General features: G+C 37.0%; 1 protein-coding gene across 1 annotated transcript in view; it reads left to right on the forward strand.

The window, feature by feature from the left end:
• PRKAR2A (protein kinase cAMP-dependent type II regulatory subunit alpha) overlaps positions 1 to 26836 on the forward strand; it is a 77455-nt gene that overhangs the window by 21650 nt on the left and 28969 nt on the right. The window contains exon 2 of the mRNA XM_064519071.1: positions 6447 to 6482. Within this exon, the coding sequence (XP_064375141.1) occupies positions 6447 to 6482 (36 nt within the window). The remainder of the gene's footprint in view (positions 1 to 6446; positions 6483 to 26836) is intronic.

Raw genomic sequence — 26836 nt, forward strand, 5'->3', positions numbered from 1 at the left:
AAACTCGTGCCTGGAATGATAATTCTAATTTTGTCACTGATTTTTTTTTTCCCCCTTGTGGCCCTGAACAGATCTTTTAAGCTTTATTTATCCTTTCTGTAAGAATTTAATACCCTTATCACAGTGTATCTTGATGTATTTCATACGTGTAAGAAGAGGGTAGCCTTAGCTGGGAGAATGATTGTTGTCATTTTTCTGTTCATTTCAAGCCTTGTCGTCTTCTGTAACCTTACGAAGTTTGTGAATAGTACAGAGAAATAACCTATGTTATTACAGAAGTAATATAACTTTTAAAAAAGTTTACTAATGCCCTTTACTAGTCACTTTTCAGTACACTGAAGGGGTCCCAGGCATTGTAGGAAAAGCAGTCTTTTAGATATGGTTTGTAATTTGGAGAATAATTTTATTGTTGAATTGTTTGGCATAAATGTTTTTAATTTTTGGTCTGATTTGTTTCTTAAAGAATTGGTAAAGCAGGTAATATCTATGTCCTTTTTCTTTCCCGTACTCCTTCAGAAATGGAGCTGAGTTTTCATACCTACCTATAACCATAGTCAAAACTCTTGTAAGGTAAGCACAGTGAGCCAAACTCCAGCCATCGGCTATTTCAAAGAAAATCTTGGCGCTAAATCACACTAAAGAATTTTGGAGAAATGCCCGTTCTTTCACCTTTAGAAAGTATAAAATTAGATGTATGTTTGAGGTCAGTGATTCCCAGCATTACCACATAGCAGTCCCTGTGTCCGAAGTTTTATATGCCTAATTTTTCATGTGAGAAAACGGAATAAAATACAGTCACTAACATGTGGTAGCGTAGCTTGCATGGCAGCAGTGCTATTTGCTGTTTGATATAAATCACATTTGTGAATTAGACTAACAGAATGTATGATACTGCCTTATTTATAAAAGTGATTCAAACATTTTTATTAAATAAATAAGTGGGATGACAAAGATCTATTTTGAGGAGGGAAAGTTGTGCAGTCTTCTATTAGCAAATGTGTGTGTGACTGACGTTCTTGCAGAGCTGGCTGATCAAAGGTTGTATCAAGCGTTTTTGAAATTCTGAAGCTAAGCATCTTTATAGCATTGCTTCTCCCATGAGCGTTTTTGGTGGTGCTGCTCCTGCTGCTCCGGCAAAAGATCCTTCCTTTGAGGAACAGAATTTTGTGGCAAGGGAATTCGTGACCAATTCTAGAATCTAACTGAATTTACAGTTGACCGTTGCTCAGCTGTAGCAATATCAAATTTACCAGGATCTCAGTCTGTTGTAAACATTAGAAGAATGATTGTGAGACTGACTGGCCAGCACTTGGGAGAGGTCTTTTCAGTGTAGATGTAATTAAAAAAAAAAAAAAGTAAACAAGGCTTCAACATATATATAATGACTTGAAGCATGATTTTCATTTTTGTTACCCTTTGAGACACAAGAGAGAAATAAAATCCATTTAGGAAATTTTAAAGCATTTTTTTTTCCTTTTCATGATATGAATATTATGATGAGAAGGAGAAATTTATATGTGTAGGAACACCTATTTTTTTTCTCTTTTTCTCCTAATGCATGAAAAGGAGAATGCTGAGTGAAGTTAAGTGATATTGACATAAAGTTGATAATTTCATATTTAATCAGTGTTTGATTTTAAACTAGAGAGCTAGCTGATTTTAAAAATTGATTGCCTAAATAAAAAAATCCTGGAGCCAGAAACCCCTAAACTCTTCTTTCTGTGAAAACAGCCCCTGTTAATTTCTATCTGGTTCTTAAGTTTGTGCCTCAGATCAGTCTGGAATATGTGCAGATATTCAGCAAACACTTCTGATTTCTGTTTTGCAACAGATGAGTAGGACCAATATCCCAAGTCAGTTTTGGCAAAAGTGTGGAACGTATGGCTTGATATGTCTTTCCACCTCTGGCGTCTTTTGGCTCTTAGCGCTTGCTGTTGGCTGCCAGGGAGGAAATTGGACCATTTTAGTCTCTTCTGGTACAATGGTTTAATTTACTTCTGTTTTAGTTGTGTTTACTTGGTCACTGGGTCTTGGCTTTTTGACCTAAGTAAAAGCAGGCCCTATGCCAAAGGTAAGAAATATTTGGAAGTTGAGTGTTGCTGCATCTGAGGTTTTGACATAATGGAGAGTTTATAATACTGTCATCTCACAAAAATCTTTTAATCTCATAATTTCTGCATTTCATATGTAACTGACTTGAGAAAAAACCCACTGGTGTGCAGGAGGAAAATTCTAAATGTGAATACAAAAAATGTAATTGTTTCCTGTTTCAAAGTAACAATTTCTTTTTATTGCTGAAGATACCAACCATACTGAGTGATACCCGATTGATGTGCTGGATTGACTGTATTCTAGTTACAGTATAGGCAGATGTGTGCTCTGATGGCTGTGCTAGTGTAGCAGGTTACTGCTGTTAGTGTATCCATGACTATTCCTTCGCTTTAAATTAGCCATGTTTTCGCAATCAGCCTGGGAGCTGGGTTCAGTTAACTGTAAATGTGTTAGTCCTTGCTGCCCTATTTCATTTTCTGGGAGAGTTGCTCTCCAGGATCCCTTAATATCAGGCTTTTCTTTGTGTGCTGCTCCTGACAAGACAAGAGAATGCTGTAGGATTGGCTAGACTGTCTGTGCAGTACTGAAAAATAGTCGTAAACAAAGAGAGCCTTTCATTGGTAAGCCAGAACAAAAGAAAATGCAAATCTTCTGTAGTAGGAAATGTCAGATTTTATCTCTTTAGCATAAAAATAGTCATCATCTGACAACAGACAAAAGTGAGCCTAAAATTTTATACATGTATAAAACTGTCACTGGTATAAAGAAAAGCAAACTATTAATTTAATCTTAAATGCTTTGTGGAGGCAGAATAATAGTTCTCTTAACTGTCCTTAAAAGGTTATGTTGTTTGTTGTTGTTGTTTTTTCTTCCCCACTGTGGAAAACTTGATGCTGTTTTGATGGCACTGAATCCTGCTTATGGGACAGAGCAATCAAGATTATAAAAGAAGCCTTAGTCTTTGAAAAGTGGGGTTTTTTTCCTACAGTGCCCAAATAATGTCAGGGTTTCCTGTAGCAGTATTAAACAATTCCGTTTAGAGGTTAAAATGTTCTCAAACATAAATGAGTAATGGATGTAGTAATCAAAATGTGGAGAAGAAAGAGTGTGCGTGCAATACAGTGCCTGAAATAAGATCACATGGTTACTCACTGATGAACACTGTTTTCTATTGCTAAAAAAAATAAACTCCAGATAACAGGACAGAAACAAGTATTTGTGAACTATTACTTGAACAAGATTTCTCATTAGTGTGGACTGATTTACATGAAAGTAATTCAGAGCACCAACTTAAATAATGATTTAATCAACAGGCAGGAAACCTATTTAATCTTGCAGTTCCTGAAGAAAATTGGATTCTCACCTTTGGGTGATGTAATTTAGTTCAGCTTTTGCTAACCAGAGTGGATAACTTGTTGTATCGGTACATGCTGCTTATTTAAGATTGTACCTCAGTATATGTTTATTCATGTTTTTAACTTTTATATTGCTACGCAGAAAATGGCATGGCACATTTTTAATTGGATTAATCTTTACTTGTGACAAACTGAATTTTGGTGGAAATTACCTTGGTTTAAAAATATCCAAATCGGGATTTGAGACTACTTAATCATTTAATTGAAACAGTTTTGAACTAGATCAGGTGTTTTTACTGTAAATTTATCAAATGGTTTTGGACTTAATATTTCTCCTGTAGTAAATCATTTCTTTGTAGTGGGAACTGAACAGATTGTTTCTGGTCCTCTTATTCTTCAGTATCTTAGAACTAGTAGGCATTAGTCTCTTTGTTTCTAGATAATAAGAGGTGAGTTTTCCTGTTTTTAAGGTTCAAGTCTGCTTATCATCTTTGGGTAGTTACTCAGTTGAACTAGCTCAATAAGCTAAAGACAAGAATGAATATACTGTTGCAGGGCAAATGCCTGTCCAGGGCAGTATGCTGTCTCCAGTGGTGGCTACAGGCACATGACTATGGAAGAATAAGAACAGGGCAAAAACTTATGACCATTTTCAGTTCTGAGGTTTGCATGAGTTTGTGGTTTGTTTAATAATGCAGAATGGATCTGTCTTCCAAGTGCTTGTCTCCACTTAAGCCAATGCAAATTTATTGCATCTGCTGTGTCCTTTGACAAGTGATAAATATGTGCCGTCCTTATTTGCAGGAAAGATTGCTGCTGTCAAAAACTGGTTAAATGTTTGAAAATACTTTCATGGGTTCTCAGGTTTGGCATAGAGTTTTGAGTCTCTTCAAGCTGAAGTATGAAACATACCACTTCACTCGTATTCCTATATAGGTTATGCTGTGCTACAGAAATGTGGACTTAATATAGATTAGGTTGTAAAACTCAAAATAATCTTTAGCAATATTATTAAAGAAAACCAAACCCTGACATACCATGTTATAATCTAGACTAGTTTAAAAAATTATCCTGACTGCTGTTCAGATTCTAAAAGTAACTCAAGTGATATACATGTAGCTTGTTTAAATAAGAAGGGTTTTGAGCCCAGGCCATTCTTACAGTGCTCATATCGCTTTTAAAGATGGTTTTGGTGCTTTTGTTTCTGGACTAGGTTGCAAGCATTCACTCTGTATACTCTAAGTAATTAAACGATGGTAAAACCTATGAAATTGGCCTCCATAGAAAATGCTAGCAGCATGGTATGCTTTAAAACACTCTTCATGGGTGAAGTCTTTATTTTTTCCACCAAATAAATGTACTTAATTGACAGTGAATACTTTTAAAGGATGGTGATGTTCATGCGGTTTCAGCAGAATTTTGCTCATGAAATGAAGTTTGTAGCGTGGGTTTTTTTCTCATTGATATTCACAAGTGGATAGATCAGGAGTGCCTGTGCTCAAGTGATTCATACATCAGAGGGCCAGTATGGATTGTTACGATTTTCTAGTCCGAGTTCTCCATGACAGACTTTTCTGAATGATTTCCTGCTTCTAATTTTAGCTAAAATAAAACCAAAGAATACTTTCTGGGAAGAGAAATATGATCTTAATAGAAGAAATTGCAGTTGCTTTTAATCCTTAGCTTCTTGTTAAGCTAAGCTTTTCTTCTTGTTAAAATATTTGGCTGATAACTCTTAGGAATTATATCTTTTTTCCCCATCTCTCTTCTGATTTCCTAAATCATTACAAAAAACTACACAATGTCAATCAAATTTGATGTTGTTTTTCCAGTAGTATGTTCAGTCATGTGTTTAAATATAGCCTTAAGGTGGTTTTCATACTCAAAAGAAGCTGAGTTCTTCTGTATTTGCTTGAGAATACATTGTTATTCATATTCTGGTAATGCTCAGATACTCCAGATGGGAACAAAGAAAAGAAAAGTTTAAAACTTCTGAAAAATGGTTAGACTGTCAAGATGTTGGTAGCATGCATTTAAATCTGACTGTGTGCAATGCATATACTTTGACATGGTGGAAAGGTTCATCTCATTCCTAAATATTTAAAGAAGGGAATAGGAAGGTCACAGGTTGTATCAGACTAATGCAATTATCAGTTTTGGTGGGGAGAGGGACTGGGAAAACATGAAGCATTCAGAATAAATTACTTGGGTTGTTAGGGGTGAGGGATAATGTGGTATGTTTCAGTTTTGTTCTGAATTTGTTTGTGAGGTTTTGGAAGGTTGGTTGTATTGAGGCTTGTGCAACTCGCAGACACTGACTTGATTACAATGTAAACGGGAGAGAGAATACTGTTTACTGAAGGGTGGCTTAATCTAGAAATGCATCTGAATAAGTAAAACCAGGAAGCTGAATCCTATTCATCTTCAATTTGAGATAAAGTTTAAATACCTTGTATACCTAACAGTATGAACAGAGAACCAATGAAACAATGGGTCCTCTGTCTTCAAATTCTTGGAATTTAAGAATGGAGGTATGCCTTTATGGAAGATAGCCTGGGTCAGGTGTAAATGTCTGGAGTAGATATAGGAGCATTGCCTGGCTTATGCTGTGGAGGAGATCAGAATGCTTTTGCTAATGGGTCCATCAGTTTTTAAAATTCACGGAGCTGTTTAATGTAGGTGTAGCTCACTTAAAATGCCTGAATATTTTGTAATAGTGCTCTGCTGAGTAGGCTTGGGATTGATGTTAGGTTGAGATTGGGTTATCTCTGTAGATACATATATATATTTTTTCAGAATCGGGTAAAAACAAACTGCTTACCCTTCATCTTAGAGTGTGGCCTCTGGAAAATCAAATTTTAACTTTGAATAAGCACTTATTGGCTGGTAAATGGATGAAAGCTCTATATTAAAGCATTTATTAGCTTTTTACAAGGATTCATATGGGATTTGTAAAAATGTACTGTGATTGTTCAAGATGATGATTTTGAATTCTTAATAGTGAATAGCATTTGTGATTTTAATTTGTTTATCTTGCAGCTCCAGTCATTAACCGATACAACAGAAGAGTATCAGGTATGATTTCCTTTTAAGAATTTCATATATTTCTAAAAAGCTTTGCAATATGTATTTGACTAAAGCAATTGCTTATGTTAAGAATGACCTTCTTACTCTTCATCACTGCGTTGTATTGTTCATACTTCTTGCAGTCTTTTTATCTGAAATAATCAGAATTGTTTCTTAATTCCCTTTAGAAACTATTGGGCAAGAAATTATGAGAGTAGTTTAGAAAGCAGTTCTGTGGTTGATGGCAGAATACTGAAGCAATTTCAGCACTGGTAACAATTCTGTCCAGAAAAATTCCCCAAAGTTCTGCGCAGTGTAGGAATGATGGAACGGCTTGCTTTAATATGAATTGGAAAAGTGGCAACTTCTTTCTCCTGGAACACATCTCCTAATATTCCATTTTGCTAACAGTTTTATCTCTGGTCAAAATACAGAAATAGTTATTTTTTTCTTTCCTTTTTCTCAGTTTTTGTTGTTTGATTGTTTAGTATTAACCAGAAGTGATGGATGTTGCAGGACCTCGAGCCCTTTGCTTATGTAGCTGGTGTTTAAAGTCATTGAAATTATGACTGTCTGTTTGTTCTGGAGGCACAGACTGTATTTTTTGTCTTATTAACCAATATTAAATCCTTTAATGAGTTGCTGTTGATGCTTTTAGCTGTGCCATTCCCAAAAATTCTTTTTAAAGTTGTCTTTGAGCAGTATCACATGAACAAAATGTTAAATACATTACCCTGTCTTTCAGTCTACTTCGTTGTAGAAATTAACTGATATAGAAAGCCATTAAGGTTCTTTTTTTTAAAAAAAATGCAGTGTAAAAATGCCAATGTGTTCAGTGTTTCCTCTCTAATTTTCAGGTCAAGTTCACTTGGTTTGTAACTCTTGTATATTATCCATGCCATTTTTTGGTATTGTGGTTATGGTGGGGTCTTGCTGATAAATGAGCAGAGGTCATTTGAATTATATATGCATGTTTAACTTTAAACGTGAAATGTCTTCATACCCATGCAATACAATTGCTTTATTACTAATTGCTTGGGTATGACCAAGGAGGTAACTACATAGATATGTCAGTGTGTCTAAGTAATTATGACTATAACAAAAACTTCATAATTCTTATAATTCAAAAGTGCTGGTAGTTTTGGTATATTATTACATGAGAAATTTAGACAAGACAAAACTGTATCTTGAAGGATGGAGTTAAATATTCTAGTAGTAAATATTTGAAGTCATAAATTGTACAGCATATTAATCCAGACAGTCCAAAGATATTTTCATTTCTTTGTTAATTAAACTAATCCATCCTGGTGTCTGCTGATGGACTAAAGCCTGACAAGTGAGAAGTGAATGCATCTCAAATTTAAATAAAGACTAGAATTATTCCTGAGGTCAAAAAGTTAAGTCTTAATCAGAGGGTAGATGTAATCTGTTTGAATATTCAATGCTGAAATACGATATTGGTGTTCTCATAATACTGAGTTAGTCTTTATGAAAAAACAGGTTCCTTCGCTGAAGGAATCTAAAGGTTAATGTGAAGAATTAAGAGCAAATGTAAATTGAATTACTAACTTACACAGTTAGATAAGGAGGACTCATTAGATGCTTAATAGAACACTGCTGGTCAGCGAAGAGCTAGAATCATTCAGAGTTTACAATACATATTAAAATTTTCCTGCTAAAAATGTTAATAGAATATGCATTTTTTCCTACTGTGTTTTTAAATACTTTTCACAATAAAAAAAAATTTTTCCTCCACTTTCTATATATACACTCTGTACAGGTTATGATCAGTGTGGGATTTGTTAAAACACATGGAAGAGATGCAAACAGCATCCATGCATATACAGGAGACCCCATGCAGCATAAAAAGGTCAAGAACCCACTATCTTTTTTTTTTATTATTATTTATTTTATTACTTCATACCTGCTGTGTCTCTCAAAAAGTCATCCAAATAGGAACAAGACTGACAGGGTTCTCCTAGGTTATTGAACTCAGTCCCCTGCTGTTGTAGGCAACCACATCCTATAATCCCTTTCATAAAATGAATGTCAGCCTAGCTTATTGCTTTTGATGGTCTGAATTTAATTCAATTTCCTTGTTAGGTATGTGTTAGGATTTAAGAAACTTAGCATTCTACAACTTTTGTATAACTTCTTTTTTTGTTTGAAAAAATAAACTTTGCATTATGGATTACTCAATGTATTGTCTTTCCAAATGTGTGTGTTTTTAACTAATTAAGTAAAGCAAAACAAATCATGAAGTGGAGAAGCTGACACGCACAATTTATTTATAATCATATTTGATCTATTCTTATCTGGTCTTCTATTCAGAAGAACTTTCTGCCAGCACTTATTGAATCTGGTTTCCTACCAGCTATCGACATGCTTTCTGTGCAGTGTAATTTGTGAGGGGAGTGAAGAAGAGAGCTAAAGTATTTGCTTAATACCAAGATTGCCACAAAACTGTGCAGAATTGTAGGTTTAGTGTACTCTGGAAAAATATGAAATAGGAAAAGAATTAAAAAACTGACATTGGACATACTGAAAAAAAGACTTAAAATTCAACCAAGAGCTTCTCTTCTTTTTTTTTCATTTGACTAAGGATTTACAGCATTGCTCCCAAATCATTTAGCAATTCAAAAATGTAAGTTAGAAAAAATTGTAACTCTGATTACAGAAAAAGATAATAAAGTAATTACCTACATTATATATACGGTTTATTAAGGCTTAATAATAATTGTTCTAAAAATGATTCAATTTGATAAATCTTCTTGGAGATAAATAATTGTTTATGACCCTCTCTGATAATTTATTAACATCTTCAACTTGTATGTAGTGGTTATAGATTCTTTTAAATTGCTTTGTTAATGTACTTGATATTAAATTTGGAGTGATTACTCTTGGTTTAGTTATCTTCAGAATCTTAGTCCTTGCTGTGATAATCTGCCTAAAGGTAATGAGATAGTGATGCACTTGGTGTGCACTAATTGCACTAATGCAAATTCTAAGGATACATAAACCCATAGAAGATATACTTTCTTTTGCCTGTTACTCAAAGCTAGAGACTGGTGAGGAAATAGGGATAAGAAATTGTCTATATCATTTTCTGCATCTTTAGCATTTTGTTGCATGTAACAAAGCTGCTAAACCAGAGCTTAAAATTTTAATGTGTGTTCTGGCCTCACATGCTGTTTGAGAAAATGGCTCCACAGTTCTACCTGCAATGATCCTGCTTTGCCTTATTCCTCACATTGTTGAAAGGTGTCAGAAAAACGTGCAGGAATAATAAATTAACTGGATTTCTCTGAAAGCCATGTATAGTCTGGGTTTTATCCAATACAAAACATACTTGTATAGAACTTTAAGAAGCAATGTTAAAATGAAATACTTGCAAGAGTTTTGTTAATCTTATCTATTGTGTAAATAGTCTGGTTACTGAAAACCGCATATAGTTTCTGTTAATTTATGCCATTCGTTTTCTTTTTGTGTAGCTTCCTGCTTCAATTCAACAATGACCTTATCCTGGCATTTGGCTATCCAGACTCCAAAACATAACTTGTGTAATGCTAGATTATATGGATTTTCTAACTGCAGGGAGTTTCAATAAGGCAAGACTGCTGTAACAATTACTGATTTTTTTTCTTATCTTTTATTATGAAACATATAAACCTGGGGCATACTGACAAACAAATACTGCTTTAATCATTGTAAGTTTTTAGCTTTACAAAATGATTTCATTCTTTAAAACTATCATTCAAAATATGAGTTTTTTGACACATGGGCCAAGAATTGGTGAGCAAGTTTATTTTTGTTTTTTAAAAAATTTGAGCACATTTCTTTATTCCCTTTTGGCTTGTGCTGTAATTTAGTAAGTACTTTAAGAACATCAAAATTTGATAAAATTGCTTAAAAAGTGGTAATCTACTAGCAAGGTCAACCTAATCTTGTACATACAAAAACATTCTTTACATCTTTTTCTCCAAAAGAAGACTTTTATTTCTGCATTTCTTAAATAATTGGGAAAAAAGTGTAGCATGGCTTTCATATCATATCAATGATAGTAACACATCCTCACATACTACTTCTTCTTTCTCACCCTGGAGTGCCAAGAACATGGGGATTCATTCTGCTTGCTTGTGCTCCCCGTTTCTGCTACTATTGCTACTTATTCATTTCCTAGTCTGACATGTTCGCTCTTGAGGGAAGGAGAGGGTTTGCTTGCTTGGCATTAAACTCTTCCAAGTGATTAAACAGCCATAAAGGCTCCGCAGGGAATCCCATTTGCTTCTTGACCAGAGAAACATGGCTTTGTATACTGGTTAGAGATTCAACAAGTGGCCGTGGGTGGGATTGTGAGAAACTCCATAGACTGCACAGGAGGGTCATCCTGGGAAAAGGGGGCTTATCTAATCATGTTCATGGCATTATTTATAGAAGTGCAGAGCAGTAAAGTAGTGTTCTCATGAAGAGAAACAGCCTTTTCCAGGAAGTGTTAGGAGGCAGAAAGAGAAATGAGAGCTTGAATGTTCCCCTGAAATTTTCTCTAATGAATAACTGTGTATCGTGTGTATGGCCATATAACATGTTGAATACCATTGCATGCACACAAACCTCAAACAGTACATTGGTCAATTCTAATTGTATACAGGCTGGTGATTGACTTTATGAAAATTATCCTCTATTTGCAAGATCATAATCTATCCCTATGCAGAAATTTAAAATTCTTTTAATTTTAAAATATCCTAGCTATAGGGACACTGCAGACTGGTGCCATTGGCAGTGTCAGTGCTAATTACCCAGTAGAACAGTCTTGCTGCTGCTTTAGATGAGTTAGCAGTGCCTGAACCTTCTGCTAGTAAGAGTGACTGTCTCAGTCTGCCCAGACTTGATTTGATAGCATCAAAACCATACAGATTCCTTCCTCCTAAGAGTTGGACTGTGTTGAAATTCAGACTTGCTTGATTGTTTCCTGACATTCCTCCAAGCATAGGGGCTCCTAACAAACTTTGCTTTCTGTTAGACAGTTCCTTGTCTGCAGTATGACGGACTGCAGAGAATACCAGTGAGCATCCCAGTCCTAGTGACTAGCAGGATATGCTAGTGGCTGCAGGCTATGCAGGGAGGATTCAACTTAAATGTTGAGTGCTATAAATATATTTATGGATATTAATGGATTGTTATGAGCTAGGTTAGGTTTTAGCTTAAGCCAGTGATATTGCCCTTCTCAGGCAATAATATTTTCTAAATGGGAGGGAAGATAGCAGTGATATTTGTCCCACTGTAATAATGGATACAAAACAGGAGAATTTTGCTACTAGGAGTATATGAATGAAAGTTAATGGTGTATTTGGAATGAAGAGTGTGCCACCTACTTCAGTCTCGCTTGGGTGTAATTTCTACTCCTGCTTTTAGTTTTAGCGTCTTTCAGAAAAGTAAACTTTTTTTTGCTAGATTCCTATATTGCCATTTCCAGACGCCTTTGATTCACTCCACAGAACACCCACTCTTCAGCAGACTTGCTGACTTCTTCACAGGTTTAAAAAAAAATTGTCAAAATATGACACCCATGCCCTTATCATGGATATCTTTATCACACCTGTGATGGAAGAAGGTTTTCATCCGTTCTCTCTGATTATTTCTGGTTATCTGAGTGACCCAGTGTAGTTTGTTTATCTCTCTTGCATATGCCAGTACCCCATTCCTTAATCTTCATTTAGCCACTAAGGGATAGGAAATGGGACTACAGTTTTCACATTCAACAACTGTATATGCAAAATTCTTAAGTTATATAATCTAGGGAAGCAAGAAATGGTAGTTCTTTCTCTAAGCTCTTTATACAAGTTAAGTAATGTGGCTGTCAGGATCTGTGACTATTTTCATGTTAACGTAAAAGGTGTTTGAGTGAACAACGGTTACTTCAGTTAGTCTCTTTGGTATGGGCAGCTTTCAGCAGAGATTTGCTGAACTGAGAGGGATCAAATTTGCTTTCTCCTGAATTGAATGCTAAGCTCTCTCCTGATATATTATTGCTAAATAAATGTTCATATATTTACAAGGTAACTTTATTTTGAAGTTAGTGAATCCTGTTTTCCTTTGTAGAGTGTATGAGTCATTAGTAATCCTAACAGAGATTTGTGAAATCAAGTTAAGTACTTAAATGTTTCACTATAATAAACCATTTTAAAAATGAACATGTGCACTGCTCCTTTTAAGTAGCTCACTCCTTTAAAGTTCCAGATTAACCCTCATAGACAGAAAAAATAAAGTTCATTTGTGTTCTTTAAAGAAATGCATTATCTAAGCAATTTAGTATTTAAAGGTCCTCCAAGCTCAAGAATGGTCCTGATGTGCAGGAGATGAAGCTAAGGCAGCAAGAGACTCCTATGGATGAACATGGAGCTCCTATCTAAACTCAAACATAGAATGGAAATATAACAAGAGGTGGAATCTAGATCCTGGGAGGAATATGGATACTGTCTGAGTGTGCAGGGTTGGGGATAGGAAAGTCAAGACCACCAAGAACTGAATCTGGTAAGGAATGTGAACAGCAACAAGAAGGGCTTCTACAGGTACATAAGCAGCAAAAGCTGAGGAAAAATGTGGGCGTGCTGCTGAAGTGGGTAGGAGATATGCTGACAAAAGGCATGGAGAACGCTGAGGTACTCATACCTTCTTGGCCCTGGTCTTTGCTGGTAAGATCTGCCCTTAGGAATCCCAGGCCCCTGAGACCTGTGGGAAAGTCTGGAGCTTTACCCTTGGTAGAGAAGGATCAGTCCCTGGGGAGCTGATGGGGCAACTCTTCCTGGAAGCCATTTCCAAACATATGAAGGACAAGATGGTGACCAGGAGTAGTCAGCATGGATTTACGCAGGGAAATGGCAATGAGATGACTGGCTCAGTGGATGAGGGGAGAGCAGTAGATGTTTATCTTGACTTTGGCAAGGCTTTTGACACTATCTCCCATAACACCTTCACGGACAAGCTGAGGAAGCATGGGCTAGATAAGTGGATAATGAGGTGGATTGAAAAGTGGCTGAACTGCTGGGCTCAGAGGGTTGTCTCAGTGCTGTTGGTGGGAGAAATGGGCTGACAAGAATCACATGCAGCTCAGTAAAGGGAAACACAAAGTCCTGCAGCTGGGGAGGAATAATCTAATGTGCTCAGAGAGGCTAGGAGCTGACTGTCTGGAGAGCAGCTCTGGGAAGAAGAGAAGGGCCTGGGGGTCCTGGAAGAAAACAAATTGAGCATGAGCCAGCCACGTGCCCTCGTGGCAAAGAAGGCCAACAGCATCCTGGACTGCATTAGGCAGAGTGGTGCTGGCAGGTCGAGGGAGGTGATCCTTCCCTTCTGCTCAGCCCTGATGAGACGCAGCTGGAGTGCTGGGTCCAGCGCAGGGCTCCTCAGGACAAGAAGGACATGGACTTACTGGAGCGAGTGCAGTGAAGGGCCACAGAGCTGATGAAGGGACTGGAGCATCTGTCATAGGAGGAGCGGCTGAGAGAGCTGGGACTGTTCAGCCTGGAGAAGAGAAGGCTCAGGGGGATCTTATCAGTGTGTGTAAATACCTGATGGGAGGGCGTAAAAAAGATGGAGCCAGACTCTTCTCAGTGTTATCATCTGAGTGACAGGATGAGAGGCAATGGGCACAGGTTGAAATACAGGGACTTCCACTTAAATAAAAAGTTCATTTTTTTGACTCTAAGGGTGACTGAACACTGGGACAGGTTGCCCAGAGAGGTTGTGGAGTCCCTACCCTTGGAGATATTCAAAACCTGACTGGACACAGTCTGGGCAACTTGCTGTAGCTGACCCTGCTTTGAGCAGGAGGGCTGAACAAGACTATCTCTGGAGGTCCCTGCCAACCTCAGCTACTCTGTGATTCTGTGAAACAGGAGAGGCTTCTATTACCTTAAGCTAATATATTGAAAGTATACAGGAAATACAGTAGTATTTCAATATTCCAGAAGATTCTTGTTGACAGAATTTTGGCAAACTTCCCCATCTTTCATGCTAAGGAGAAGTTTTGAGCTTTTGGTTGCTGTTTCTTGATGCTGTGCCATGGCTCCCTTTATCTTGCTGTTCTCATCTGTGTCTTGGCTGCTTTTCTGAAGAGAGAAACAAGATGAGAAACACTTGAGCATAGGAAGAGTCTGCACTAAACCCAAGCAGGTTGTTTGGTGCTCAGATGAGTGTTTCTATGGTCTGTCTTAGCCTTACTGGGGGAGGAAAATCTAGCTCTTTCTGATTCTTGCTTAGTTTAAAAAGCTGCTGTTTTCCTCTTGGTTAGGCACTTGCTAGAATTGCCACGCCTGCAGTTCCAGCTCAGAAGTGTTCTCCTGATTTAAGATACCTGTGGGCTTGTTTGTGACCTTAAGTCTGTAGCTGGTGTTCTTAAAGTATGTTTAAAGTTAAAGCTCATTTTCTATCTCAGTCTTTTTTTTTTTCAGTTCTTATTTCAATGGAATTTAATAGAAATAGAAATTCAGCTCATCTGGTTTAAAACATCCTTTCTAGATTATATCCATATACTTCCAGAGCAGGATGAAGTTCTAGCAGAAGAGCACCACTTAGCAGCATCCGACTTTTCTTGAAGAAAGCTCAAGTCATGTTACCTTGTGAAAATGGTCAAGGTCACAGCCCTTCATTGTTTGATTGCAAGGCATTTTAAAATTCCAGCTCAGCCTACTCAAACTGCTTTTATGAATAATAAGCACAGCATTTTCATTATGAACTGATTAATTGTACTTCTGCTTTTAATGTTTATATGAAGTGTATTTTATTTTTTGAAGCTTAACTTTATCTTAAGTTTTTTATGAGTAGGCAGGAAGAGTGTATTTTAGCAAATATTTATGTATGTAGTGTTTTTTTAATATATGAATTAGGAGATATCTAAAATAAGTGGATTCCTTCCATTTGAAAAGTAAATGTTTCTTGGTGAAATTCCTAGATTCAAGTATATTTATTGTGCTTAATATAAAAGAAGCTTTATCTATGCAAATAGCTATCCCCTCTGATTTAGCATAATTTGAGTCTAGTGCCTGAACAAAATTAACATATATAATTAAACTTTTAAAGTTTATAAAGTAGTTTTGTGCTGCTTTTTCTGCATCTTCAGCCTAAAGAGCTATATTCAGTTCTGACTGTGATCGAAATATATGCATGTGTGTGTATATACATATATATATTTTATCTTAGCATTCTGCTTAATTACTGTGATCGTCTATTTCATGAGCAGAGTGAAGAGCAGTGACAACTGTGAATGCCCAGGCTTAGTTTCCTTCATTAACTTAAGCTTTCCTAAGTGGATCTAAATTAAATCACCTCCCAAAGACAAGCTGAGCTGTTCTACTTGGCTTCCCCCCCCCCCCCCCCCCCCGCCCCATCACAAGAAAATATTTTTTTCCAAGGGAAATTGCATTACATTGGTTAGGAATATTTAGTCAGACTTTGTGTAACCGTATATGCCACCTCTCCGATGGTGTGACAGATGTGCCGCTCTGAGTATGTGCTCTAAATTCTACACACTGGTAACTTTCTCCTGGAATGATTTGTAAGAAACCCACACTTACTGACTGTAGTCAGTTGATACTTCAGATTCACTGTTTCTTCTTCATTTTGGAAATGGGAAGTTCCTTACCTTCAACTCTCTCCATTCTTCTGGCTCCTATCGCAGATGAGCAATCATCTAATAAAGTAGATATGCTGTTAAAGTCAACATCTCTCTGGGCTTTCTGCTGAAATACAGCACTTTCCCACCCTGGGAAGTCGAGATGTCAGGATATGATAATGCTGTGCATAGAAAAGCCTTTTTAGTAGCTTTTAGCCTTTTTAAATGACAGCTTAAAAAATACTTTTCTAAGAAAGCTTTTATATTAATTATTGTCATGCAGCACGTTAGTGTTCTTTGGTAAAGAATGCAGTTTTGGGATCCTGTTCAATTAGGACATCCAAATAGTGGCAATGAAGCCAGAGGCAATAATTTTTCTTTTTTTTTCTTTTTTTTGTCTGAGTGTTTTCTCTTGCAGGATGCTGTCCACCTCTTCAGTGTTAAAATCTTGTAACCTCAGGTCATCAAGGAAAACTGAGTGACTTACTTGCTCTGTGCTGTTAATTTCACATTCCACTCACCAAACTGACTACCTGTTATCAGAGGTTGACTTGAAAATCATGATCTGTTTTCTTCTCCTGCAACTGTAATGAATTCCTATATTGATTATTCACCACCTTAGAAAACCAATGGCATAACTTCTACTGAAGGGTTTTCAGGCAGATGATAAATTGCAAGAGATTTGAGTTTTAAATTCAAATTTTTACGAACAGCATAAACAGCTTTCCGATTTGAACAACCTGATGCTTCTGTCGTTTTTTGCTAGCCCTAATGATTGCAAAACTGGTATCATAACTAGAGTGAAAATAATTCATCTTAAAAATGTTGATATGAGCAAAAGCCAAGTGTGTGGGATGACAGATGAAAGTAGTGATAAATTGTGTGGGTGCTCTCATGTAAGAAAGTGCCTGAATCATTATTTGTTAGACAAGGGAAAAAAGCCCATTTTCGCTGTTTGCAATACTGGGACTCACTTAAAAATTCTTGGCATGTAATTGGCATTCAGTGAATAATGAAAAATATTCGGAAATTAGCAATCGTGACTTCACAATTACTTGGATTTCACACTAGTGCATAGTTCTGTTTGTAATGGCTAGACTTTTTTATGGCATAAAGAGAAATATAACACCTGTGAACATCCCTTTTTAAAATTTAAGTCAGTGCAATGGCTCGTTGGACCAGATCTGGTCCAGTCTACTCAATGCAAATACAAGTGAATACATAGTGCTGCAGTGATGTGGAATTCGTTATTTCTTTTTATTTAATATTAATCTCTTCCCTCTGAATAATTGTTGATTCTCATAGTGTTATGAAACAATTAAAACTGGTTCATCTGGAGCCAAATATTTAAACTTAAGTTAGTAATTTTTATTAATTGGAAGAGTAGGTTATATCTATGCACATTTAGTAAGCAATTACATTAATTCACCAAGGATGAGTTTTCCAAAAGCATTTAGGTAGCAAAAGCAGCAAGTGGTTAATGTTTTTAAAAAAAAGAAAAAAAGAGAGAGAAGTAAAAGATATTTTAAAAAGCCTACTTAAATGCTAGTCTTTAGATACACAAATACTTCAGAAAATTTCACAGCTCTCAGGTTTTAGAAAATGTAATTCTCTCACCTTTTTTTGGTAGACTGGACTTTTCCTTTTTTGAGGTGAGATGGGGAGGAGGAATATTGCTTTTTTTGAACTGTGGCTTGTTTTTAATGTGAATTAAAGTCCGAATGAAAATATTCCCTCTGAACTTCTTAGCAATAACTGTTTTGCTTACTGTTAAGCTGTCGTGCAAAACAGACAAAGCAGACTCACTGGAGGAAATCCCAAAATGCATGTCACAATAATGGCCAAAACCCACACTTTTATACTTGGTGCAGAATATGGTGCTGCGATGTGTATATTTGGAGTGATCTCAGAAATTATATGTGCTTTGCATTGGTCATCTTAATAAATAAAGTAGTACTCTATCCTTTTTTTTATATCAAATGTTAGACAAAGTAATCTATGTATAATATCTTAAACTGACTGATACACTTTTAGCAAGTTTAGGCTTCAGTATAGTTTGTAACTTCAGATTAAATTTGAAATGGATTGAATAATCTGTGTAGAGCAGAACACTTTAAACATATCTGATTTAAATGTGAATGGTATTCCATGTATTTGCAGAAACTTCACTCAGTCCTTTTTAACATCAGAAAGCCTCAGTGAGACTGCATGTATTCCAAATAGTGTAAAGCTGTAGTAGTCAGCATACTAAAAACTGACTACAGGGAAAATAATGGGTTTAAAGCAATTTCACTTGGGTAGTGCTATGAGCACTTTCATAGTGCTTTCAGTTAAAGAGAGACTTAATAGGTCAAGGCTTGACTTTGGGAGATGGCTTGCGTGGGGGTATTTGGTTGCCTGAAACACTCACTTGATTCAGATTAATGCATCTGAATGCATATTTGTTCAACCTCTCCAAAATCTGGGATAGGAAAAAGAGTGTAATCTTAAACTTGCTGATCTTCTGTATCAGGAAAGCACAGAACTGGTTATAAATAAAGCTCATAACTCCTAACCGATCAGGTTCCCCCTAAAATTGGTCTTTTGCCAGTTAAGCCCAGACTACTTCAACTGTCTTTTTCCTGTAAATGAACTCCATTTGTTCAGTGAGACACTAAAATTGAGAGCTGACTCATCCTGAAGGTGAGTTGCATCAAGTAAAATAGTTATGCATTCCCAGTTACTAGCAATCTTCTTATTTTATGGTCACTAGGGAATAGAGTTGCTCATAGCTGATACAGAAGTGGAGGTATTTGCTGTTTCTTGCAGGGGGTGGGATGGTAGGTTTCCGCGTTCCCTGCCTTGCCTGCATGCCAGGACAGGAAGCAGTCACTGCAAAGCACAGGAAACCCTGGGGTTCCGCATCATTACCCCTACATGCAATCCTTTTGTGTTGTCAAAACCATGACAATTTTATGCTGTCAATTGTCATTACAGGTAAATAGGGCAATATTTGTTCCACTAGGAGTAATGTGACTTTTAATGGATTTGGACATTAATTTTAAAATCCTTAAAAATCATTTCTAAGGCAGTGAATCATTAATTTCGGAAATGCCTCCTAACACTTTGACATCCTTCGGTTTGCTGTCATGATAGGTGTCAGAAGTTGTAGGTAATTTTCCTTGCTGACTATCTGTTCTGTTCTTTCCTTGCATTGCTCTAAGACACAAGTATTTCAGTGCACTTTTCCTAAGATGCTGGTGGTTCTTTTAAAATACTATGTGTCTTATTGTAGGTTTAGCAATTCATGCATCAAAATTGCAAATATAAAGACAAATCATGGTCTGGAAATTAAAAGACAATTTCCTATTTCTAGAATGGAAAAAACACTTTGGCTGCTTTTTTTCTCAGCTAGATTATACTTCTTATCTACTGTTGTGAGTAAGATGCATGCTAATTTTTTGGAGGTTTATATTTGAGCCATTTATTTGAACTTGTGGAATTTTGAAGCATAGAACACACAAGCCTAAATGTAAAGTTAAACATTCGCCATGCTCTTTTTAACCAAGGTAAAGTATTATTTGTTTTTTGTCAGGCATGTTGATATTTTTGGTGCTTGGTTGCTGGTTTTATCTGCATCAGTTGGATACCATTTAGAAATGCTGTAAGATTTGTGTGTCTAAAACACAGAAGATATTAAAGCAGAAGGCTTACTTATACAATTGTGAAGCTGGGTGCTCTGAAATAGTAGTAGCATCATGTTTTCCAGGAGACCTTTTTTATGGATGACTATCTCATCGGTAAGGCTCTCTTAGAAGGCTTGAACAAGGTCAGCAGCATGTTTATCCATTTCAGTCTTCTGATTTCCTCTTAACTTGCAAGAATAAAGCTTGCTTCATTTGAATTCTTGGGCTGTGCCACACAATTATAATGCCTAACTAAAATACTTTGCTGCTGTTTTAAGATTTTGTTTAAATGTAATATAGAGAATTTTTTAAAAAGTAGCAAATTTTCAGTTCTGTGTAGGTGCTTATGGGTGGTGTTTTGGTTTTGCTGTTACCATATCAAAACTGTGAACTCCTGTGGTATTGCCTCGTAGAAAGCTTTGTTGTTTGTATTCAGTCCTCTGCCACGATGGAAAGCTTTTTGTTGTTTTTTTTTTTTTTTTAAATGCAAACTCGCCTCTTACTGCAACATCCAGAATGGATTAGTGTTTAGTGGGGTTACTGAACTCTACTGTTAACGAATAGAGACGTGAAAGCCCAAAGTGCAGGAGTCCTAACTGAGGCTTAAGTAGTAGACGACCTCTGTGTAATCCTTTAATCTTGTGCCTCGACTTCTCCAGTTGTACAGAAGAGATACTACTTGCAGAGTGTTATGTTTTATCTACAGAGTGCTTTCATGATTCAAGTCCTCTATAAATTGTAGGGCTTCAGATTACCAAAAGTTACAGTTTATGAATGTTGTAGAGTTACTGAAGTGCATACACAAATGTGCATTTAGAGGATCTGGAAGGATTTTATTCAGTTATTTTGCCAGTATTTTATTCTACTAAACAAAATAGCTTCCTGATTTCTTTTTTTTATTATTATTATTACTATTCTCCAGCACATGACTTCCGGGAGATGGGGAGATGACCTTTTAACTCCTTGTGAGCATTTTAAATTAAGGATAAGCTAAAGCACATGCATAACTCATATATAAAGGTATTAAGCAAAAGTTGTGTCCCTGAATAATTCAACAGGCAGCTCAATACAGTTGGTATTGGTCAGAATTCTTTTGCAAATGATAAACAGCTGTTTGTTATAAAAAGATGGCTATTGCCTAAGAGACTTCTGACCCCAGTTCTGCATGGGCCCAAGTTTTTTAATTGCTCCTGAGTAGTAGGAGGGTTTAAATAAAGATATTTGACCTGAAGATTCTCTTCTGAAGATTGCTTGCAGTTCAGTATGAAGCCTCTTAATTCTTTTTCTTCCACAAGTTGCTTCTTACTTGGTCAAGAAATGTCTTTCTGTAGTAGATCATAGGAGCAGGTTTCTCAAGCAAGGCAAGTTGAGGCCTTTAGCCCATTATAGTTATTTCTCTAGTGCTGTATCCCTGTGTGGGATGGTCATGGTAGAGCAGGCACATCAATTAACTTGTGGCTATATCTGCCCTTGATGCTGTATGTTTCAGAAAGAGTTAAAAACCTCCAAAACAAAACAACACTTACCTAGAAATCATTAGGTTGGAATGTATTGTAAGTTAAAGATGCTTTGTTTTTGTCTTTAAAATCCATCTAAAGCAGTGTTATCTTTAGGTAATGCTTCCATTGTATGTATGTAAAGATATAATCTAAAAGAAACTGTAATTATTTGATTTTAGTTTATCATTCTGTGTGTCATCATAAAATTCCTCATTTGGTGTCAAATGAAATGGAATTTTAAATACTTTACCAAACTTTCCTGTAGCAAAAAAAATTTTAATTTGTGGCTGTCTTATTTTAATGGCTATTCTGCTGTAATGTATTGTCTAAGTTGTTATACTCTATCTAATGATAAAGCCTTTTATTTAAGTATTTAAAACCAGATTTGTATTCATCCATATGAATTTAGTAAAATATTTGAGAAATGCATTCAGTAGATATAAAACAAATGTAAATACAAAAGCAGATGTCAGCCAATTGTTAGAATTTTAAAGGGCTTGTTTTATTGCCTGTACTTACATGTTGAGGGAGAACAGGTATTTGTAGATGTAGAAATAGGATTTCCTGAAAGAAAAGACATTATCCTAAGAGGTGGCACTTACGTTGGATTATGCAACTGCTTTGAACTCTTCACCTAAATATAGTATGAAGTAGAAATGTGTGACAGTGTGGCAGTACAGTTTTATCACAAGAGCCACTGTCACTGGTGCTGTGGCATTTCTGTCTTGATATGTTGGAAAGAAAATAAGCTGGAGAAGTGTGATTTAGGTGATTCTACTGGAAAGTATATAATCATAGTGAGAGAGTGATTATCAAAGGTTTCTAAGGGCAAGGATAGCAAGTGCTATAATGCATCATCCATTTTTCCTAAACAGTTGCAGTGCCCCAACCTCCATGGACAAAAACATCTCTCCAGAATCACATAGGTGCAGCTAATCTTGCCTTTGGGCAGGTCTGTGGACCAGATCAGGTCCTTCCGAACTCCATTTTGGAACCTCTGTTTTACTGCTCTGTTAAGGTTTATAGTGAGAAATATCAGTAATGTCCAAATTGGGGATGGACATTTTTAAGGTGGATTAGGTGTATAAGTGAACTATATGTTGGCTTTGGGGAAGCCAGATGAACATTTTCACCTTCTCTTCCCCTCAACTACCTGTTGCTAGTTATCTTTTTAGAGGTTTATTTTTATAACAAGATAATTCCATTGATCTATTTGGGTGTCACACCAGAGGGAGTTGGGTTTGCACATCTGAGATGCATTGAGCTGTTGTATGAGAATGGAAAGAGGCATCCGGGGCAAAAATGTTTAAGCCATTTTTGTTGCTAAGCACTACAGATTCTCCACTACATATGGTAATGGGGAGGCATGGGATACTCTGGACAAAACCCAGATTATATAATGGGAAGCAGTGGGGAAGTGTAGAACAGGCCTGTGACTGTGTAGAGTCTGCTTGGATCTGGACCTGCACCCGAACGGATCAGCGTCCTAGAAACTGAAGAACTCTGGAATGTGCTCTAGATCCATCTCACTGGCTCTGCTGGCATTAGCACAGGGCTTTGGGGGCTGATCTGGAGTTAAAGCTAATGATAGACGTGAGCTAAGTCCTTATTTGTTGTGTTTATATTGAGCTTCAAGTACCAGAACACAGCGTGGAGACTCAACACTGGCTTTTTGCAGGGTTGGGTGAAACAGGGCAGGATTTTAGGGCCTCACAGGCTTCCTTGCCTGACAAAATCATCCACGGAGTTTTCCAACCTGAGCAGGCTTTGGGACGGTGTGCAGTGCTGTGCTTGAACTTGTAATCCCTGCTAGACTGAGCTGGTTTGACACAGCCATATTGGGTGTCTTTTTATCTTCATAGTTAATCGGTGCAGAATAACTCTGCCTGTGAATAACAGTTGATTTTATTTGAATTCTAATTTTAAATTCAGAACTGAAAATCATTTTTTTTCCTTTGCCAACTAAATTAATCATTTTTAAATATTTCTCAATGAAAAGATTTTACACTTGATTTGACACATGTGGTTATGCAAGCGGTCGTGCGTTTGAACATTCTGCGTCAGTATTTCATGAATGTTTGAGGGGGAGTTGTTTGCTCAAGACCCAATCATTTAAGTCGCATCTCAGGCCTCTTGGAGGATTAAGAATAAAGTCAGGAGATGGTACTGCTGAAGGTACTTCTGTGCCTGGAGACTTTTGTGGTGACTCATAAAGTAAAAGAGAAAGATGATCTTTCAAAACCAGGACCCGAGTTTTGGCCTGGCACAATGGCATTCTTGTTGACCAAAAATATGCACTTGATTTCAGTCAGTTCCTTGTTAGTGAACATGGAGGCTGAAGCAGCAGAGTTTCCTGAGCTATTTTTTTCCTGTAGATAGCTCAACTATTTTTCAAGTTTCAGCGTTGCCTTTCATTCTGTTATAAATCTGAAAATTGTTTGGATAGTGCAAATGGGTACCTGTTCTGTCTCCTGCCTGTGACTGGATTGAGGTATGAATGTGGTGTCTGCTTTGACATAGCAAGATCTTTAACTCATGAAACAAAGAAGTGGGATTTCTACATGAAAGAAGCTCTGAGCTATCCAATAAGAAAAGTGAGAGCAAAATTCTGTTTGTCTCAGAAGTGCAGAAAATTGCTTTGAGCTATGTTAGCAAAGACCTGCAACTTGTTCTGTTTAAGCTTACCCAGTTCCTCTTGACTACAGCGGTTTGGAAGTGCTTGCTTTAGAACTCAGCTGACTGAGAGGGAGTGACAAGCTGCTGGAAGTGGTCACCTTTCCAGCTGGCATACTGCTTCCACAAGAGGACCTGTGTCTATGCCTTGAGGAACAGACTTAAGAAATGTTTAAAGCTTTGTCAAGCTCAAATGCAAAGAGCATAGCATTAAACAATAGTGCAATATTACTCATCTGAATAAGTGACTGGAAAAGTTGTTCTGCATGTACTGCTGTGGGTGGATTTTCATTCATGGGTCTCATAGGTTCAAGGGGGAGGTGGTGGGAGCAATGCATTCCCACAGGTAAAGATGAGCAAGAAAGATTTCACTCCAAAGTACAGAAAGTGCTACCCAAAATTGCAAAGAGACTATGACAGAGCATGTCTTTGCTGCTACTTACGATAACAGCAAAAATATCAACAAAGCTTTCAGCTTATGCAAAAGAGATTTTTTCACGTGCAGTGTCAAAATTTTTCCTCCTTTTGTGCGTATTGGAAGGACTTAAGGCCTCAGCCTCTTGGCTACTATTTTGAAAAAAAAAAGTAACAGATGTCTCAGCTACCTGGATGATACTCATTTCTCACAAAGGTTTTATTAGATTATAGTAGTTAAAATGCTGAAGTATTCTGCAAGGAATTTTATCATGACAAAAATACATATTTTTCAAAAAATTTTTATCTTGGGAACGATTAAACTTGCATAAACAAAGATGGTGTTTGTACTGCTCAACTTTTCTTGCTACGTCAGCTTCTTCCTACACTCCCCCCATGTCATTGCTGCAGCCAGAAAGATCTTTTTTGCCTTCAGATGCTGTCACCTGCATAACAAAGCGGTGATCATGCTGTCTCATTTTTGAGCCTTCAGAAGTCTTAAAAGATGTGCCTGTTTTTAAAAGCTGAAGAAGAGGCCATACAAGGAGAAAGCATAAAGTTGTAGAAGCTACGTAAGCTAAGCTGAGAATCGGAGGATGACATGTAGATGATAGGGTAAAAGCCTGAATTTTTTTCTCTTAAAGCTTCTGAAAATTCAAAATTGATTTTCTGTTCCAAAACTATCTGAAGTAAGTAGGGTAGGGTTGGAGAGAAGCTTGGTCTGCATGAAGAAGTTTTTATGCTGATGTAACTGTACTATTGGAAATACCTAACTGGGGTGTGTCACTCTCATACATAACTTGCACTGCATTGGCACTTAGCATTTGCTCAAGTGCAGAGTTATGTGTACTGAAGATGTCACACAGGAAAGATGTGATTTCAGAAGTCTCTTCAAACTATTTTCAGACATTTTTTGAGGTTTAGGTGGGACATTAAGAAAAGCTGCTTCCCCAGGAGGGTAGTGCAGCACTGGAGCAGGTTACCCAAAGAGATGTGGAATTGTCCCCTTGGGTGGTTTCCAAGAAAGCTGGGCAAAGCCGTGGCTGCCCTGATCTGCCATTGCGAATAGCTCCCCTGTGAGGGGTAGGTTGGACTGGACGATCTCCAGAGATTCCTTCCAACCAGTGTTTCTCTGAGTCTAAGAAAACGCTACCAACAGATATCTTTTGGATAATCTTGTGAGGGTAAGCTTGCCTTGGAATATGCATTTTATTAGGACACTGACATAGCTGAAATGTTAATTCAGTCAAGTGTAAAATAGTGGGGTAAGTATATTTTCACTCCAGGAAAAGGGACGATTGAATGGCCTTCCAGTGGGACTGGATCCACTGTAACCTACGAACAGTTAACCTTCAGGAGTCCTGAAATTAGGTCCCACAGGTTGTCGTCAGGGGTTTTATATGGTTTAGGGTAGTTATGGGTGTTCTTTTGTATCAGAAGAACGGAGAAACAGCACTGTTTGCGTGTAGACAGCATTAGACATATTGAAGATAAGCATGACACGCAGATCTTGACAGGTAATGTGTTCAGCAGGGCAGACAAGTAATTTGCCAATTAAGAAAAGTGGAAAGAAAAATTGGACATATTGGGACTTAGACCAGAGGAAGGTGTTGACGTAATGTTGTCCTTTTCTCTGCATTAGTCATGCTTTAAAATATAGAGAAAAATGTTGTTGATTGTAATATATATTAATAGAAGTAGGCTGCATGCAGAGCTTTCTGTGGGCTTTCCAGCATGTCACAATATTAGTTTAAGCTTGAGGTCAGAATTCATCATTTTATTATGTTCCCTCCCCCCCCTTTTTTATTTTTATTTTTTTACCATCACATAACAGATGTTATATTAAGTGTCACAGCTTTGCCTGCAAATAAATAAATTCTTGTCAGTCAGAGCTGTCAGTTGAAGTCCAAAATGTGTCTGGCTCACCACTTCTACCTCAATAAAGAAATTCCTGTAGCAGGTTGAAGAAAGAAAAATATAATGGGAGGGCTTTCTGCTTGAAACACTGTCTCTGGACAGTATGGGAAGCAGTAGTATATTTGCATGTTTCTAGTGTATTTCTGTAGTGCCCTTTGTCATGTTGAAGTGATTCCCAAACACAAGGGAAGGGTTAAAGTCCTACACTGTTTCCTTAGTGGGCTTTATGAAGTTGTTTTCAACCTTGCTGGGTTATAAGATAAAATAGGGAAGACTTATGCGCACAGATCTCAACCCAAGCTGTTTGTATTCTCCAGACAAAGCTTCCTCTTTATCAACAAACAGAGGGAACAGATGAGACAGCATTATGAAGTTTTATAGTGATCTTAAAATATGCTTCTAAGTTATTTTTATAAAATATGAATATACATTACATGGGCATTTTAAAATATGGTATGGTGAGACAGTTTGAAAGAAGATGATTTTGCAGCATGTTTCAAAGGTAGACAAATGACAGAACACTTAAGACCTTTGGAGTTTTATTCTCCATCTGTTGCACCAAAATCCCAGTATCTCTGGTCTTGATGC

This window comes from Dromaius novaehollandiae, chromosome 12 (assembly GCF_036370855.1).
Source record: "Dromaius novaehollandiae isolate bDroNov1 chromosome 12, bDroNov1.hap1, whole genome shotgun sequence".
In the NCBI taxonomy this organism is placed as follows: Eukaryota; Metazoa; Chordata; class Aves; order Casuariiformes; family Dromaiidae; genus Dromaius; species Dromaius novaehollandiae.